The sequence below is a fragment of the Malaclemys terrapin genome, chromosome 6 (genome assembly GCF_027887155.1).
Source record: "Malaclemys terrapin pileata isolate rMalTer1 chromosome 6, rMalTer1.hap1, whole genome shotgun sequence".
Taxonomy (NCBI): Eukaryota; Metazoa; Chordata; order Testudines; family Emydidae; genus Malaclemys; species Malaclemys terrapin.
Window position 1 is genome coordinate 75179810 of NC_071510.1, and position 13618 is coordinate 75193427.

Consider the following 13618-nt stretch of genomic DNA (forward strand, 5'->3'; position numbering starts at 1 on the left):
TTCCTTACTGTACCACATCATTGGAGTGCAATGGTACCTCACCACATTTACCTTTATTTCTTTCTCTCTTGAGAAGCACATATCCATCATTACCTCTATTCCAGTCACAACTGCTATTACACTGTATTTCTGTTGTCTTTATACTATTTGGTTTTGCATCCTGCACCAGTAATACTAATTCAACTACTTTGTTGTCCAGGCTTCTTGCATTAGTGTACAAACATTTCATTTGTTGCATTAGTGTACAATCATCTCATCTGACTTCACACTATTTCCTAGACAGATTAAGTATAATCCTTTCACTATTTGTATCGTCTACCTGACTATTCTCCCATCAATATTATTACTTTTTCTGTTTGGGGTCCATACTCCTACCCTCTGGACTTCCTTTTTCCTGAACTAAATCCTCATTTACATGCAAATGCTGCTGTCAGATGCTCTGGGCCTGGCTGGAGCCCAGTGGGGCAGGGAGAAGAAAGTGCGGGGAGGAGGGAGAAATCTGATAATAATCTGGTTGGGCAAAGAGACTAGATACGTTTATATGTGGAATTTGACCAGACTGTTACCATCAAGGATAGGTGGTACTCATTGACGTGTATTTCTTCTTAAAAGGAATATTTGAAAGAGCTGCTGTCTTGTGGGAATTCTTCTGAAGAGAATGTAATGCCCGTTGAACATTCACATTTGACATTGAGGAGCGCAGAAGAGCAGCCTGTTTTCAACCCTTTCCAGGTGCACCGCCAATATTGTGCAAATGTGTTTGATCAGGTTAGTGAAAGTTTTTGAAACTTTCAATTCCTATCAATGAAAATATCACATATAGTATTATAAGGAATGCAGGTCATACCTACACAATGATGCAGTCTTGGAAAGCAGTGACTTTGAAAATAATTTAGGAATCAGTGGACAAGCAACTTAACATGATTTCTCAAGTGTGATGCTGTGGTAAAAAGAGCTAATGTGATCCTTGTCTGTATAAACAAGGGAGTGATGCATAGGGGTAGGGAGATGATTTTACCTCCAGATGTGGCATTGCTGAAATCGACACTGGAATATTGGGTGAAGTTCTGGTGTTCACATTTTTAAAAGGATGTTGAAAAATTGGAAAGGGTGCAGAAAAGAGAGACAAAAATTATTTTGAGGGATGAAGAAAATGCCTTTCAATCTGTTTACCTTAAAAAGAAGATCAAGAGTTGACTTGATTATAGCATAGAAGTAACTTTACGAGGAGAAAATACCAGATACTAAAGGGGTGTTTAATCTAGTGGAGGAAGGCCTAACAACAGCTTATGGAAGATGAAGCCAGACAAATTCAAATTGGGAAAAAAAGGCAAACATTTTTAACAATGGGGGTGATCAACTGTTGAAATAAGCTATCCCAGGAAGTGATGGAGTCTCCATTTCTTGAAGTCTTCAGATCAAGACTGGATATCTTTCTGAAAAATTTTCTTCAGCCAAACATAAGTTATTGTCCTTAATACAGGAGTAACTGGGTGAAATTTAGTGGCCTTTCATATATACAGGTGGTCAGACTAGATGATCTAATGGTCACTTCTGGCCTTAAACTCTATGAAACTATGATGACAGTGATGGTAGGTGTTGAAATCATGATAATGAACTAATTGGCATAGGCACAAACTTCATAAAATTGCTTGGGAGCTTGCTGCCTCTAAAGTGCTGATCATTCTAATCCATTTGTGTTATGCAAGGGGGTTGTCATTGACACATTTTCTCCCCTGTTCTTTTATCTGTATTGTTGCTTTGATGTGGATCTCATGTACTTGAGGAATTTGTATTCTTTCACATATAGCTATGTGAGTATGAATATGGGAAGCACATTTTTATGGATGATTTTTCATTATCTTGATGCAATGAACTGGGTCTTTCTGTTGAATACAACGGCAAAGCTTGAAGCGCATATTTGGGAGAAATGATGAAAAAAACATCCATAAAACACACTACCTGATGACAGTCATTGTCAAAAATACCAGACACTGGAGTAATGGTTGAATTGGAAATATGTAGATCGATATAGATTAAATAGAAAAAAATGAGAAAAGTGTGTATTTCTGATGTTCATATTAGGCTAATCAGTTAAAACATTAAGGTATCCAATTCCAGAAACTAGAACCATGTCAGGTCAGCAGTTTTTTTTTTTTTTTAATAGATCTAAGGTAAAATCATCAAAACTCCCTAAGTCTGATTTTCTCCTGTGACTAAGGCATGGACCTTAGGTTACAAATCTCAAAAGTCACTTTTAAAATGGGATTTATGTGCCTAGATCACTTAGGCACTTTTGAAAAATGTATTTGGAGACTTTGCCAATCTTCTTAATCCCTGTAGGCACCCCCACAATTTCAAATGGTAATATAAATGCTGATCTTTTAAACTGGTTTCAGAGTAGCAGCCGTGTTAGCCTGTATCCGCAAAAAGAACAGGAGTACTTGTGGCACCTTAGAGACTAACAAATTTATTAGAGCATAAGCTTTCGTGGACTACAGCCCACTTCTTCGGATGCATATCTTTTAAACTGTTACACTGAAATGCACACTAAGAACTTCTTCCTCTAGACAGCCCCTTATCTTTTTTCAGTACAAATTTGTTTTGTATTTAGGTAAAGATATCATCTCTGTTCTCTTTAGTGATGGCTAAAGACCAGTTTCACTGTATATGCCATTTTCTAAAACATATATATTGTTTAATAGATATTTAATCCATGTGATCTATTTCAATGAAAGTGTTAATGGTGTGAATGATGGAGATGAATACTAATTTGAGGCTCTTGACCCCAGTTGAACTAGTTTTAAGCCTATGTTGCTCTTTCTTGTTCCACAAGTCCCTTTGTAAATATCCTAAATGAAAAGGACTCAAGGGAGGGATTACTTGTCTTAGACAACTGGGAGGAAAAAATGGTGTCCAAATTTGGAACACAGATAATATTTTTATCATGCCTTTTACAGTTCTTGCCTACATTCATTAATAGTGAGTAGAATAAGACCTTCAAATACTGACAACTCAGGGCAGAATTCTTTTGCTATATGACAGAGTTGCAGTGCTACATTAATCAGCAGGTGACAAGAGATAGTTCATATTGGATTGTGTTGGATTCCAGAAATGTTAGCATAAAATCTGTTTATCAGAACTTGGAAGACTGTCCTAGCATTTAAATAAAAATAATTAATGGACCATAGACATTGAAGTATCATGTGTCAAACTATTCATCAGTAAATCAACTTGCTTCCTGAAATTAATTATACTATTAAAGAAGTTACCTTATTTTATTTCCTTAAAAATGTACTTTTAACATATGAATATAGAAACTGCTTTACTGGAATAGGCCAATAGTCAGTCTAGTCCATTATCTGGTCTCTGACAGTGGCTACTGCTAGATTCTTCAAAGGACGGTACAAGAAAACTCATAATGGACAATTATTCTGCCTAAATTTCTTCTTAACCCTGGAAGTCAGTGGTTGGCCTCTGCCCTGAAGCATGAGAGTTTATAAATCCCTGATCTGCTTCTTTATTTTTACCATATATAATTTAAATATATATATATGTTTTCATTACCCACATAAATAAATGTTGAATCCTTGTTTGAATCCCACTAAGCCTCTGGCATTCACAATATCTTTTGTCAGTGAGCCAATTATGCATTGTGTAAGAGTATTTCCTTCTATCCGTTTTATATTTGTTGCCTTTCAATTCTAAAGACTGTGTCTTAGTTCTTCTATTATGAGAGCATAAACAGGAGTGCCAACTTTGTGTTTATTCAGGATTCCGTGTATTCCTTGGCACAGTGGCACTGAATTAAGGAACAAGAGCAGCTGAATTCTGCAACACTGTTAACTTACTCTGTTCCCATAAAATCCTTTTCATTTACAATCCCTTCCCTCCCACACAGCCCATTATCACTGGGTTTGGATTAGCCGAAATAAGCCAGGGAGTGGGTGAATCAGAAGGGTATGCTGGCCTGCCTGGAGAGTGTTGCCAGGGATGAACCTCTTAAGCTGGCTCCCACTTCCTCATTGGGGAAAGAGGTTTGGAGACAGGTCTCTTGAACAACAAGGTAGCCTATATCCATGGAGCTAGGCTACCTACGGAATATAATGGGGGGAAAAAATCATAGAAAATAATCCTTTACAAAAATATTTATTGACACATTTGTTTCCTATCAGTACTTTTGACGAGGGCCCATATTAAAAATAAATATAGATGAAAAAATTGTCAATTAATATTTTCACTGTGTTCTTCAGGTGAACGGACTCCACATTCCAACCCCATAAGCTCTGTTCCCCAATTAATTCTCCCTAGAAAGCAAGAGGTAGCTGCAGGGTGGAACTGATAGGGTAAGGAGTCAGAAAACAAAATATCTAGCACCTACCTGCAGCAAAATGGGATTCTCATGAAAAAATGCTGAATTCTGCAGCATCTTTAAAAAAGGATAGATTTTGCTGCAAGTTGTATAGCTGTGGAATCACAAAACATTTAGGAGCCTTATTTTTACCATTCGTTATTTTATATACCTCTATCATGTTCCCTCTTTTTTGTTTTCTCTAGACAAAGCAGTTCCAAACTTTTCAGTCTCCCTTCATATACAGTTCTTGTCGTAGTTTTTTTTTTTAAAACTTCTTAACATTTTCATCATCAATTTCTGGACTCCTCCTGTTTCTACACTGAGCAGAAGACTATATTGAGCTGTCCACTATGACTGTCAGGTCTTTTTCCTTAGTGGCTGCAGTTAAAATAGAACACAGAAATATGTATGAATAGTTCAAATTATTACTTACAATGTGTCAACACTGAATTTTATCTGCCACCTTGGGTTTTTCCTGGCATTTTCTCTAGTCTTGAGTAACCCAATTGATTTTCTGTCATTTGTAAGCTTTGCCTCCTCACTCTCTATTCACCTATTTTACCACATCATTGAACAACAATGATTTTAGGACAGTCTTTGGAGCCATGCCCTGTTATCTTTTTGCCATTATGAAATTTGACCATTTGTTTTCGCTCTTTTTTTTCTGTGTTATAGCCAGTTTCTTATACAAGACAATAATTTTCTTCTCACCCCACGACTACTTGGTTTCCTTAATATAAGTTCTTGTTATGGACTTTTTCAAAGGTGGTTTACTGGTCTTTGGAAAAGTCCATAACAAGAACTAATAAACTGTATCAACGGGTTGTGTCTTATTTGCTATCTTTTTGACATATGCAAAGAATTACGGTAGATTAGAAGGCATGATTTTCCTTTTCTGAAGCCATGCTAGTTTGTTCCCATCATATCATGTTCTCAGTGGTACCAGATGAAAGAACAAGGAGTAATGGTCTCAAGTTGCAGTGTGGGAGGTTCAGTTTGAATATTAGGAAAAACTTTCTCACTAGGAGGGTGGTGAAGCATTGGAGTTACCTAGTGAGGTGGTGGAATCTCCTTCCTTAGAGGTTTTTAAAGTCAGGCTTGATAAAGCCCTGGCTGCGATGATTTAGTTGAGAATTGGTCCTGCTTTGAGCAGGGGGTTGGACTAGATGACCTCCTGAGGTCCCTTCCAACCCTGATATTCTATGATTCTATGATCAAGAGGTTTAATAATTATATTTAATTATAATTTCAGCCAATTTACCTGGTCCTGAAATAAAGTTTGCTGCTCTGTACACCCCAGGATCAACCCTAGCATATTAATTAAATATTATGTGCATGTGTTATCTTCCAGCCCTTTGGTTTAGTAGCTAATTTGAGAGAGAGTGCATAATTAATGTTCACAATTCAGCCACTTCATATTTACATACTTTCAGAACTCCTGATGTTTACCGTCTAGTCATAGCAAGTTGTTACACTGAATTTTATCACTTTGTCCCGACATCTCAATCTCCTTTATTTTACCACCAGACTGACCAATTCTCTCCCAGGCTTCCTCCTTCTATTACATTTACAAAATTTCTTGGGTTTTTTGTTGTTGTTGTTTTTTTCCTGTTTCCTCTTCAAATGCCCTCTTTTTATCCCTTCTGATTTCACTTATCTTTGGAGTTCCCTCTGTTTTTTGTTATTCTGTGTGTAGAATGAATGACTACCCGAGTTTACAGTTAGAACATTGGAGCACTGTCTTTCCTGCTTCCATCCCCCTCCCTCTTTTACTCTCTTTCCTCCCTCTTCATTAACTCCTTCCATCTCTCATCTCACTCTTGATAGACTTTTTCCTCCTCATTCATTCTTCATCAGACATTCACTTCCACCATTCACCTTCTTTCCCATTTACTCACTTACTCTCTTTAACTTTCCCTGCCCCTCTCTCCCATTCTTCCATTCTCTATCCTTCCCTCGCCCTGACTTTTATTATGTGTGAGAGCATGAAGGAGGGAAGGAGGGGATAAAAGAAAAGCGGAGAGACAGGGAGGGAACTAAAGCAGCTGAGTGGAAGGGGACCCGCGAAGTATATTCAACTGTCTCCAGTAGCACCAGAGGAAACTCTGCTTGCTACAGTTTGTTACATTACTTCCTATTGGCTTCATTTGGGCTGGATTTCCATTTTCTAAAGGATACTTGTTTGGCTTAAATAAGTTCTTGAACCTTGCCATTTAGCCATATATATATATATGGGTATTTGCCTTCCCTCTTCTTTTTTTGTTTAGGGGTTTACATAACTCCTGTTACTATTTATTATGGTATGGGAAAGTAGCTTCCATTCAGAGTCATAAGGATTTTAATTTCCCCAGTTTTGACTAGCTTCCTCATCTTTTTTTTAAAAAACTCCTAGCCAAATTTAGTTTCACCATACTAATTTTGGGAGCAATCCCTCTCCCAAGTATATTGAACTTAATTGTATTATGGTCATATTCCTTATTGGCTGAACTATAGTTAATAATGTTAATGTTATACAGCCACAAGCATTGCTTTGTAAGCAGGATATTGTTGTACAACGTCATTTGTCTGCATACAGTTATTGTAGGATAGATTTTATTAATTAAATAAGCAACAGGGTATTTACCTGAATTCATATTGTCTATATTTATAGGTATTTATAATAACCATCTGGTGACTGCAATGCCTTAGACAACAATAGACAAGTAAAATATCTCGCACTAATTAAGATACAGCATGAATTCCAGCTACACCAAGTTCTTTCTCTTGATAAACTTTTTGCTGACAGTAGAATATGTAAATTGCTACAATACATAAAAAGTTGCCAATTATTTTGCTTTTCAAATAGAGTCAAGCTCTCATAGAAAGTGGCTGGGCAAAATGCCATTAACAGTTGGAAGAATAACGACTCAAAAAATTGATTTATCTTTTTATAAATAATGGCTACATCCCCAAATGGATTTATAAATTAATTGCTGTCTTATTGGAATAAAAACCTTCTTCTGTGGACATGATTGATATCATCTGTCTAAGTCCTTGTTCTAGACCCCCCTCCTTCTTAGTTAGTCTATCACAGCTGGAGCTTTAATTTACTGATCATATTAACTCTGATTAATAACTAACAATAGCTTCTTCCCATACCTCAACAGTCAGCCATTACTGAATGGAACTGGGATTGGTCAATCTTGCTGCCAACTTATCTGGGACTGAATCAGATGACCTTCAGGGCATTGCTGGCACACAGGTAATAAGATTCTTATATAGAATGTCTGTACTTTCCAATTTTTTGGTGTTACTTTATAATGGACTATACATTAAAGTTAATTTTGACACAAATTGTAAAATAATTGGGAAATATATTTTGAAACTACAGAATTTTGAAGTGGCAATTGTTCAAAAGGATAGTTTTTCTGTATTTAGTATGCGATGAGAAAGTTTAGTGATAAACGTATAATTTACAATTTTTATCTCAAGGGGTAAAAGCCTGTGTTTTTTGTGATTAAGATTCCAGAATTTGTTTGCCATTGTCCAGAAGCAGTACTTTACACAGTAATAATAGCAATTTTTTGCTTTTCCAAATCCATAATACTCATATAAATTTCAGCTGTGTAGCACAGAACTCAGGGGAATGCTTGTTAAAATAAGTGATGAGGCCTAAATTCAGTGATGTCATGGCAAACGATAGCTATAGCACAGAAACATTAATTTAAATTGTTTAAAAATAATGCAACACAAATTTTACTTAACGGTGCTAACAGTTCCTCTTTAAAATGACATTTTTGTCTTTTAAAATTGCAGTGCTTAATGAAAAGCAAGGATATTTAATGCAAAACTAATGATATTCTTAAAACTCACAGACTGTTGAGAGGTGGGTGAATGTAAAATACTGTAAGTCCTTTGGAGGTAGTATTTGTGTGCTGTATTTGTGTCTTATCCTATCAGATATAACAAAAATAGTAATTTTGTCCTTGGTATAGGACAAATTTAAGTTTGCATGGTAAATCATCTTACTTATATATTTAAGGTATTTCTAAGGTGCCTCTGACCTCTATTTGTATGAAAGGAAGCTGATATCTTTGGAGCAATGAATGCTCCTTCCTAATATGTTTACGATATGTTCCTGTAATGTACTCATTTTGTATGTGTGAAGTTACCCATTCTTAACTAGCCTATGGGCAGGATAAAGGGACCGGCTACTACTGACATCCAGTGAGATATTCTTTAGCTGAAATGATGGTGATCTGTGATTTTTGGAGGTGAGGGGACCAGAGTTTTAGGCCAGGCTCTGCAGAAACTGTGATTTGTTCAGTAATTGTTGTCTGCAACATATTGATTTGTTACATGTTGGTAGTGTGACAGATGTGAAAGCTCTGAAACCTGAAAAGATTATTTTATTGAGATGTGCCAGATGCTATGGGCAAAGGGATTGTTCATAAACATGTGCATCTATAAATGTTATATGTATATTTGAGAGCTAGGAATAGTATGCTCGCTCTATCAGAGAGAATTACTGAACTTCTCCAGGACCTAAAATCAGTGGGAGACAATTATTGCAAATCCTGGGACAGGTAAGCAACTCCAAAGAAGTTCCACCCGTTGGGCAGAAATGTGTATATTGGTTCAGACTGGGTTCAAGAGGCCCAGCAGACAAATAACAAGATTTTGATATAAAGGGGGAAGCTGAACCGATTTAGAGACCCTCGCTTTGATCCAAGAATTTACATGAAACTGTAAACACGAAGTCGAAACCATACTGGTTATTATTTGAATCTCCTTTCTCAGAGTCAGATACTCCTCTGGAGGCAGATATGTCTAGAAGGCATTGTTTCAGTGGAATTCAGATGCTTTTCCCATATATATCTCTAGGTTCAAAATCAGACTATGAATAATATCCACAATTTTTTATAGTAAGAGACACAGATGCACTCCATGTTTGTAGGCAGAGAATCTGGAGATTATGATTTCCTAGAATATTTTACATCTTATTTTCTCTTGAACTTGTAAGAAAAAAAATTCTATTTTCTCTGTTTTCGTGAACTGAGGACCTATATTCCCCCTTTGATGTTGAACTTCACTGGAGGCATCTGGCATGGTTATATCACTAACCTTTACATTTACCTGTTTCTCTACTTATGCATCAGACTATGTGAAGCTTGTATTATATCCCCACTTCAGAGAAATATCTTTGTTTTACAATATCTGTGCATTATCTTGGCTAAGGATGGAGACTACTCATATATTTCAGCCTTAATTCTGCCCTTGTTTTAGGTATGAAATATTTATCTATTCTGTTTTTTATTCTTCTTCCTTGCTTCTCCATAATAGTTTCCCCCACTTAGGCCTGGTCTACCCGACAGGGTTAGGTCGAATTTAGCCGCATTAGGTCGATTTAAAAATGACTGGATCCACACAACCAACCCTGTTCCGTCGACCTAAAGGGCTCTTAAAATTGACTTCTGTACTCCTCCCTGACGAGGGGAGTAGCGCTAAAATCGACTTTGTTGGGTCGAATTTGGGGTAGTGTGGAGGCAAATTGACAGTATTGGCCTCCGGGAGCTATCCTAGAGTGCTCCATTGTGACTGCTCTGGACAGCACTTTGAACTTTGATGCACTAGCCAGGTACACAGGAAAAGCCCCGGGAACTTTTGAATTTCATTTCCTGTTTGGTCAGCGTGGCGAACTTAGCAGCAGAGGTGACCATGCAGTCCCCCCAGAATCATAGAGCGTAGAATGTTTCTACGCTCCCCCTATCGTCACTGTTCCTGAGGTTATTGCAGATTAGAAGGTGGAAAAAATGCACTCCTGATGACATTTTTTCTGAGCTCATGCAGTCCTCCCGCAGTGATAGGGCACAGCTTAATGCATGGAGGCATTCAGTGGCAGAGGCCAGGAAAGAATTAAGTGAGCGCGAAGAGCGGAGGCAGGATGCGATGCTGAGGCTATTGGGGGAGCAAATGGACATGATGAAGCATCTGTTGGAGCTGCAGGAAAGCCAACAAGAGCACAGACCCCCGCTTCATCCACTGTATAATCCCCATGTTCCATAGCCTCCTCACCCAGACACCCAAGAACGCGGGGCGAGGGAGGAGGCTCCGGGCACCCAACCACTCCACTGCAGAGGATGGCCCAAGCAACAGAAGGCTGTCATTCAAGCAGTTTGATTTTTAGTGTGGATACAATAAGCAATGTGGCCTTGTCCTTCCCTCCTCTCCCACCCCACCCAGGCTATCTTGTCCGTTATCTCATTTTTTTAAATTAATAAAGAAAGAATGCATGGTTTCAAAACAATAGTTACTTTATTTTGAAGTGGGGAGCCTGGTTGGCTTACAGGGAATTAAAATCAACAAAGGGGGCGGGTTTGTATCAAGGAGAAACACACACAATTGTCACACCGAAGCCTGGCCAGTCATGAAACTGGTTTTCAAAGCCTCTCTGATGCGCAGCACACCTTGCTGTGCTCTTCTAATCGCCCTGGTGTCGGCTGCTCAAAATCGGATGCCAGGCGATTTGCCTCAACCTCCCACCCCGCTATAAACATCTCCCCCTTACTCTCACAGATATTATGGAGCACACAACAAGCAGCAATAACAATGGGAATGTTGGTTGCGCTGAGGTCTGACCAACAGCGCCAGCAAGCTTTTAAACCTCCAAAGGCACATTCTACCACCATTCTGCACTTGCTCAGCCTATAGTTGAACTGCTCCTTACTACTATCCAGGCTTCATGAACGGATTCCCCGAGCAGGAGAGCAGAGTTGCAGCGGAAGCGGTGGACGAGGACGGTTAGCAGTCCTACTGCACTGTCCCAGCAGCACCCAGGAGGACCAGAACGGATCCCCTGAGCTCGTCACCGGGGAGCAGGAGAGCAGAGTTGCAGCAGAACTGGTGGAGCCGTACACCATGCCCTGGACCTTCCCAGAACCCCCGGCCAAGCTACATGTCCGACGAGGACGGTTAGAAGTCCTACTGCACTGTCTACTGCGAAGGCAAGGAGCTGCTGCTGTGTAGCAATGCCAGCTGCTGCAGGTGCTTCTGTGTCGAATGCTTGGAGGTCCAGGTAGGACAAGGTACCTCGGCCAAAGCAAAAGAGCAAGAGCCCTGGAGCTGTTACATGTGTCACAGAAGTGCTATGGGGTGTTACAGCGCTGACCGGACTGGAATGTACAGCTGCAAGACTTCTTCACCAGTGACAAAGGACAGGAATATGATGCATCTAAAATAGCCCGCACGTTTCCCAGAATTACTACCCTTGATAACAGAATGTCAGTGATTGCATTGGCTACTTTTTTTTTAAATGGAGATAGAAGAGGATATCTCCTAGAACTGGAAGGGACCTTGAAAGGTCATCGAGTCCAGGCCCCTGTCTTCACTAGCAGGACCAAGTACTGATTTTGCCGCAGATCCGTAAGTGGCCCCCTCAAGGATTAAACTCATAACCCTGCGTTTAACAGGCCAATGCTCAAACCACTGAGCTATCCCTCCCCCCTACAGGGAGGGATACTTGGATAACAGCAGCCCCCACAGTAGACTTGCCCACAACAGCAGCATGATGGTGAGCTGAGCGGGCTCTGTGCTTGCCGTGGTATGGCGTTTGCACGGGTAACCCGGAAAAAAAGGCGTGAAATGATTGTATGCCGTTGCTTTCACGGAGGGAGGGGCGACTGACGACATGTACCCAAAACCACCCGTGACAATGTTTTGGCCCCGTCAGGCATTGGGAGCTTAACCCAGAATTCCAATGGGCGGTGGAGACTGTGGGAACTGTGGGATAGCTACTCACGGTGCACCGCTCCAGAAGTCGATGCTAGCCACGGTAGTGAGGATGCACTCCGCCGACTTAATGTGCTTAGTGTGGACATACGCAATCGACCGTATAAAATCCATTTTTAAAAATCAACTTCTATAAAATCGACCTAATTTCATAGTGTAGACGTACCCTTAGACTATTATTTTTCAAAACATTAACTTTTCAGTTAAACCAAAATTAATTGACAAAGATGTTACAATAGCAAAGAATGCAAACTATGTCAGATCCCCTACTTACAGCTTACAACTGCCCTCAGTTAAAATGGAGCAATTTGTATTTTGAAAACAAATACAAATTACTAAGTGTGTCTATAAACAAAAGGTATGACGCCAGCCCACAACAGGAACTTAAGCTCTCAGGCTGGCTCTTATACTGCTCTGGCAGCTGATGTCATCAGTATGAGCCAAAGGCAGTGGAGAAGGATTGGTGTGACTTACAGATGGCAGCTGCTGTCTGAGGCCACAAGTCCTCCCTTGTTGACTTGTAATTTAATTAGCTATCCCCTTATTCTTCTGTGATGAGTGTAAATAGAAGCACCCGATTTACCTTCTCTACACTACTCATTATTTTATATACCTCTGTCATGTCATCTATTATTTGTCTCCATTTTAAACTGAATTGTCATAATCTTTTTCATCTCTCCTATTTTGGAAGTCTCCATTCATTGTCCTCCTTTGGATTCGTTCAGTTTTTGTTGTATCCTTATTGAGATGAGGTGAACAAAACTGAGCACATTATTTAAAATGAGGCCATACCATCATTTTATAAAACAGCCACTATAGAATTTTCAGCATTATTTTCTATCATTTTATTTAACACATTCTAACATCTTTCTTCCCTTATCTGCTGTTGCTGTACAATGAGGATACATGTTTTCATCAAGCTGTCCACAGTGATGTCTAGTTCTATTTCCCCTTTTAAGCTTAAATGCTGTCTATTTGACACTATGTTAACTAAGTATGCTCTGCTGATTCTCCTGCAGTAGAAAAAGTAAGCAAAAAGTGCTTATGGGACTCATTTACCAGGGAAATGCCTCCCCAACCTAGTTACTGACTGAGTGAGATGGGGACAAGTTTTGTCCCTGAGCCTCCAAGTGGTGGGCACATTAATTAGTTGGCTTTTAGGGGAGGGTAAAAAGCTTCCAGTACCGGATAAAAGGGGAATGATTTTAACACCTGCTTGCTCTCACACACACGCAAGGTAAAATAAATACTTTCAGGTCTCATTTGTATTTATTTTAGAGAATTAAAACTGCTAATTTGCATGCTACTGTAAATATGAACAGTTGTGCTGTTTTCATATTTGTGATGTAATCACAGTTATGCTGGGGGTTGGGTGAAACCTCGTTGAAGCTCATGGACACAATAGCTGCCCTTCATTCAGGATAAGCTGTTTTTGAGTAAGATCGCTGAAACAATGTGAGCCATCGCTCAAAAAACAGGCCACATGCAAGTCCAGTG

At 39.3% G+C, this 13618-nt stretch overlaps 1 protein-coding gene across 1 annotated transcript in view; it reads left to right on the forward strand.

Annotated features, from left to right (window-relative positions):
- The window catches only part of KIAA0825 (KIAA0825 ortholog), a 414416-nt gene that overhangs the window by 225643 nt on the left and 175155 nt on the right, over positions 1-13618 (forward strand). Inside the window, exons 20-21 of the mRNA XM_054032998.1 lie at positions 613-768; positions 7501-7595. Coding sequence (XP_053888973.1) covers positions 613-768; positions 7501-7595 — 251 coding nt within the window. The remainder of the gene's footprint in view (positions 1-612; positions 769-7500; positions 7596-13618) is intronic.